General features: G+C 60.2%; 1 protein-coding gene across 1 annotated transcript in view; it reads right to left on the bottom strand.

The window, feature by feature from the left end:
• WNT3A (Wnt family member 3A) overlaps nucleotides 1–2,696 on the bottom strand; it is a 67,424-nt gene extending 64,728 nt beyond the window's left edge. Inside the window, exon 1 of the mRNA XM_055539905.1 lies at nucleotides 2,626–2,696. Within this exon, the coding sequence (XP_055395880.1) occupies nucleotides 2,626–2,696 (71 nt within the window). The remainder of the gene's footprint in view (nucleotides 1–2,625) is intronic.
• Nucleotides 2,697–6,000: the final 3,304 nt, after the last annotated feature.

A 6,000-nucleotide genomic window follows, 5' to 3' on the forward strand; every position in this document is an offset into this window, starting at 1 on the left:
TACATGGCCCCGTGGGATGCTGGTGGCTGGCCTCTGGGATCAGGTGCCCAGGCCTGTGTTCTGTCACCTCCCAGGTCCCTTCTCTGGACCCCTCTGTCACACGAGGAGACCAGAACACACGTTCTTGGAGGTCTCTGCAACTTTCAACATTCTGGTCTTAGGGCTGTCTGTCTGTGCCTCTGCTGGGACCTTTGGACCTTGAACATCTAGGGTGAAGGACACTTCCAAGATGGTCCTGGGGAGGCGGTTGGCTCTTTAAATCCCCACGGGATGCAGCGCCACCTCCTCCTCCCCTTCCACCCTCCCACCAAGACTACACCAACTTCAAAGCCTAATTACTCCCAATTTGGGCTGTTTCCTTGTTTCTCCAGGTGAGGAAGTCCCTGTCACTTTCACTTTCATATGCAAGGAGTTGGGGGTGGGGTGGGGAGAAGTGATGAGAGCGGTGACTTAATTTTGGGGAGGGAAGGTGAAACGGAATACCAACTAGGGAGGCTGAGTGTGAAGGTGAGAAGTTATAAAGAGAGGGTCCCCCCCCAACTCCAATGCCTCACTGAGGGGTGGGGAAGCAGGAGAGGGGGTGGGCAAGAAAAAAGAAGGAGCCACCTGTGGGAAACTCCATTAGGTTGGATATGAAGATAGAGTGCCTTCCTGCTGCTGTTAAACGCCATTTCTTTCTTTGTGAGCCCTCCTTTTCATTATGCTCATGTGCACCGTGGAGAGACCACATCCGTGCTGTGTCCAGATGGCCTGGGGGCAGAGGGAAGGAAGAGAGAAAAGTGCTGGTCCTCAATGAGCCTTGAGGTTGTGGCCCCCAAAGACGCTTCTCAAGAAACAAGAGAACCACTGAGTGCGAGAATCCTATGGAGAGCAAAGTGGGGCGGGGGGCGGTTCCATGGCACCCTCTTCCCTTTGGGGTTAGAGTTCCTCTAGACTCTTGATTGGGTGGGCCATTGAAAGGGAGGGGGTGGGGACAGGACGCCCCTCCCCACTCACCTGGAGAATGCCGGAAGCACCGAGCACGCCCCAGGATCTTTCAGATGGAACACATCTGGCCCAGGCGGAAGGGGTGGCATAGGTGTGTTGAGGGGAGCAAGGGCAGGGACGCCCAGGGCCGAGAGGACAAACATTCAACGGCGTTGGGTGGCCAGAGGCTGGTGACAGGGCCCTTCTTTCTGGAAGAAGCGCGGGGGCGAAGGCGCTTCCTCTAGCGCCCAGGAATGCAGCGGCGGCGGGTTCTAATTAGAGGCCCCCGCGGCAGCAGGCGGCCGAGGGCTCTCTCCGACGCGCTTCTCTGGTTCCCCGGGAGTCAGTGTCCCCGCGTTCGTAGGCACGCCCGCCGCAGCCAGGAGCTGCAGGTGCCGCGCGGGTGCGGGACGCGCCGGGGTCTCCGCAACACGTCCCCGCCGCCCCGCCACCTCTCCCAAGCCCTCGTACCCGCCGGTGCCTCCTTCTAGAGCCCCGCCCCGTCCCGCCAGGCTGCGCCTGGACCCGCGCCCCACACCTAGGGCGCCCCCGCTCCTGAACAATCTCGAAGAGAAAAATTATTATCGGATTAGATGTACTTCGGCTCACTCAGTCTCCCCCCGCCCCAACTTCCCCTCGGCATAATTATTATAATTCCAGGCAAGCCGTCGGAGAGAGTTCCTGGTGTGTGTGTGTGTGTGTGTGCGTGCGTGCGCGCGCATGTGTATGTGAAGGCTTGTCTCTCATCTGGGTCTCCTCCAGCGGCGCGTTCAGGCCCCTCGGCTCCCGTATTTCCCCCAGCTGTGTTCGTCAAATCTTGGGCATCTCAGAGAGCCCCTGCCCTCGCCCCTGGGGAGCTGGAGTGACCCTTGCCTGTGGGGACTCTACCGAAGTAGCTTCCCTCCTCCCCTCAGGATTTGTGCTGTAGACCCTCAGGACCTTCTCTTGGTTCATCTGCCCTTCCATCACCAGGTTTAGGAGGGTTTCACGGGAATGTGTCTTGTCTGGGCGTGGAAGACGTCTCGGATGTGGGTTTGCGGAGCCTCTCACTAAGGAGCCCTCAAACTCGATGCTTTCTCCCTCTTTACCTCTCCCGAAGCCCCTTCTTACATCTCGTTCGGGACTGCAGCAGGAAGACGCAGCAGGGCCAGGTGCTGGCCCCGGTGCGCCCGCCACTCCCGGCCGGGTCCCCGCAGTCTTTACGTAACTACGCTGCTTCGAGCTGTTCGGTCTTGTCTCACTGACTTTGCTTTAAGGTGTGTGTGCTCGTGTGTGGTGTGTAAGACATGTCCTTAAGGAAAGTCTCAGGCAGATCTCCCTCTCCCAGCTTGTACTCCTGGCTTCTCTTGACCTCGGGCTGCCCAAGCGTTCGTGCCACTCGTGTGGATCCAGTTTCTGCCTCTCGCAGCTCACTGCTCGCCCCGTCCGACGCCGGGAGCTCCTCTATGCCCGAGAGATCAATGTCCCCGGAAACTCCGCCACCCGCGTCCCAGCCCCGGCCCGAACAGGTCGAAAGTGGCCGCCAAGGAAAACAAACCACCCGCGGAACAGGAGGGCAGGGCAGAGCGCGGGCTCCGGGCCACCGCGGGGCCCTGCCCGAGGGGACGGTGACTGGGGGACGCACACAGGCCGGGGAGAACGTGAAGAAGGCTCACTCACCACCAGATCGGGTAGTTGCCCAGCGCTTGCTTCAGGCCGTAGAGGAATATGAAATATCCGAGCGGGGCCATCGCCGGGCGGGAGATCTCGGAGGGCCAGGAGTCCGCCCCGAGAGCGCGGGCGCCGGAGCGGGCCGGGCCCTGGGAGCTCGCGGGCGGCGGCGCTGGGCCCTCCTGCGGCCGCGGGGTGCGCGGGGTGCGCGGGGTGCGCGGGTGAGCGCGGGTGCGCGGGCTCCGAGGGCGGCGCTGAGCCAGGTGGGCCGGCAGCCGGGCGGCGGGCCGGGGCCCGGGGCAGCGCGGGACGGCGGGGGCGGGGCAGCGCCGCGGGGGGCGCCCGCCGGGGCCGGGGCCGGGGCGGGGCAGGCAGGGGGCGGGCGGGGCCCTGGGAGCTAGCTTGGAGGCGGCTGCGGCGCCCGCCCCTCCCGTGGCCGCGGGGAGCGCGGGGGTGCCAGGGGTGTGCGGGGGTGCGCGGGTGCGCGGGTGCGCCGGCTGCAAGGGTTGCGTTGTGCCGGACTGGCAGCTGGCCAGGCGCGGCCGGACAGAGGTTACAGAGTCCGTAGGTATCCCCTCCGAGCTCCCGGGCCGCGCCCCCTCGGGGCTCATGGACGGTTCCTGAGGTTTGGAGCCCCACGCTGCCTGCGCTCACTGTGGGACGCGCTGTCCCGCTGCCGATCCCGCTCCTGTGTAGTCGCGCGCTCTGCCCCTTGCCCTCAGGTGCTTGGGCTGCGGCTCCATTTCGTCCATCCCCTTACTGGTGGCCCGTTCGGACGAGGCTGGGCTCCTCGAGCTGCGCCTTGCTGGGAGCTGGGCCAATGGCGAGCGGCCAGGACAAGGCGAGGCCTGCCTGGGGACAGCTGCTGGGTGAGCATCTAGGGTGCAGCCACGTTTCTAAAGGTCACTATTGGGAAACAGCCCAACTCTGTTTAGGGTCCAGGTGTTGAGGTCTACACGTTCTCTCCACACACCACTAGGGAAGGGAACAGCAGTCCTGGCGCTTCTGGGCCCCAGTGACAGTGTAGCCAATTGGTGCCCAGGCTCTGGGACCACTGACTGCGGAGTCTGCCCAGGGCTGCTGGCTTCTTCAGCCAGAAGTGATTTCTGACAACTCGGGTAAGCCTTATGATTTTTGCTGATGGGGAAAGGGAAGACCAGAGAGGGTAAGTGACTTATCCAAGGTCACAAAGAGTGGCTAGCCAGTTCTCTAGCTCCTAGCCCACTGCAAAGCTCTGTTTGCATATTCATCTGTAGCCCAGGGAGATGGGAGCCAGAGTTATTTGGGGAGAGGAAGATCCAAGCCAAGAGGTCTTCCCAGTTTCCCTTCCCTCCCCCACTTTGTGTATTAGCAGGAGACTCAGTCAGTCTCAATGACTGTGAATAAAGGGGGGGGCAGGAATCCATGCTACTGCTTTGCAATTGAGAGGAGAACTGTAAATAAAAATCCCAACTCCAGGCTCTTCTGTATTGTCTCTTCGTGTGGACCATCTGCCTCTCCAGAGCCCTGAGCCTTGCCTTACCATGTGATCTGCAGAGTGTGTGGCTCCACCGAGAGGCCCCTGGCTGGCATGTGGCTGCTTCTCAGGGCAGAGAGTGAATTAGTGACCCTACAGGTTTAGTACGGGCTGGAGAACTAGAGGCAGGCCATACCCCATGACATGCTGGCCCATCCACCTTGGTTTTCCCATCTGTAGCGGGTGCTTGTGGGGTCCTGCAGATATGGAGCAAGAGCCATTCTCTTTCAGGGAGTGTTGCCTTTTCCGGGCACTGCCAGTGGGATCCAGTTGAGTCTACACATGCCTGGTCCTTCTACCCCTCCTCTGAGTCACCGTGCCCCCTCACCCGCAGAGGGAAGGAGGGAAGAGTTTTGGAATGAGGCAGGTTGGGGAGTTAGCTCGTCCTCTTCTGGACTTCCCCTCTCTCTCAGTGAAAATCCCACCCAATTATCGCATTACTGGGGACCTGGGCTGTGGGCGTAGGGTGGGGCCAATCCTGATGCAGCAGGCTCCCACCCCGCTCCCCAACTGTGGGGCCCTGGGATTAGAGGCTGCTGGCTCCTCACACACAAGGGGAGTGGATAGCTGTGTCCTACCCAACAATGGACTGTCCCACTGTGACGGGCTCTGGGGAGGACGGAGCTGGTGGGTGCTGTCTCCAAAGTCCTGCCTCCTGCCTCCTCATCTGCCACACCCCTCCGGTCTTCCTTTGCTGCTTGCTTCTCTCTCAGTTGGTCCCTGCTTGCTTGTGACCCTGTGGACTGTAGCCCACCAGGCTCCTCTGTCCATGGGATTTCTCAGACAAGAATGGAATGAGTTGCCATTTCCTTCTCCAGGGGATCTTCCTGACCTGAGGCTCGAACCCGTATTTCCTCCTTTGCAGGTGGATTCATTACCGCTAAGCCACTGGGAAATGAATCAGCCCATTCATTTGGTCCCTGCTCTCTGCCTAAGCTATGTGGTAGAGAGGAAGAGAGAGCTGGGCACCCTGAGCTTGGGCAGCCTTCTATGGTTCAGGGAGAGACATACAGAGAGATAACTGCTCTGATTCCTCTCCCACATGAAGACTCCCAGGTCTTTAGAGTTCCCTGAAAAATGTGCATCGCTGTGCGCCTTTGGGCGAGCTGTAGCCAGGGCAAGTTGCATGGTGGCGCCACGCTGGGGGCTTCTTGAGCTGGCCCTTCCCACATTCTTGATCTTGCAGGGTGCTTTTCCTTTGCTGCCATTCTGTAGTTTTTTGGAGGCTTTGACCTCAAACAGCCCATGTAAGTTTAGGGAAGAGGGGGAACAGCGATCCCTAGTTGGGTGGCAGGACCTCAGAGGAAAGTCTGGAGAGCAGTGCCACCCGAGTCCAGATGGCGAGGGCCACCAGCCCTCCACAGACCCTGTGAGGCTCTCATGGGGGTTGTGGCATGGAGAAACGGGGATCCCAGTGCCTTCTCTGGGTATCATAGAAGCCCCTTGAGAAGCCCAGGATCATGGGGATGGGGGCTGTCCCCAGGTTGGGGTAGTGAAAAGTACAGGGGCAGGAGGGGGATGTTTCCATTATAGCTGAGTCAGTGGGATTCTCTCCTGCCCCCTGATGTTCAGCTGGAAATTCTGCAGCCTGACTTAAGGACAGAGTCAGCCTTGTGGTGTGGCATGTCTGCTCTGTGCTGCTGCTCGCTGCTCACACTGGCCATGGAGTCTGGGTTCCTTCCCTGAAGGTGAAGGAGAGGAGGCCTTCCTGGCAGCGCCCTCTGCTGTCACACAATGGGAGCTTCTAGGACTGGCCCGTGGTCACAGGTCTAATACAACATTCTGAAGAATTATGGATGCCCTTGGAGAAAAGATTTTTTTTTTTTTTTTTTTTGCCTCACCATAGATCTTCCAGAGGCCCCTTGGGG

This window comes from Bubalus kerabau, chromosome 1, assembly GCF_029407905.1.
Source record: "Bubalus kerabau isolate K-KA32 ecotype Philippines breed swamp buffalo chromosome 1, PCC_UOA_SB_1v2, whole genome shotgun sequence".
NCBI lineage: Eukaryota > Metazoa > Chordata > Mammalia > Artiodactyla > Bovidae > Bubalus > Bubalus kerabau.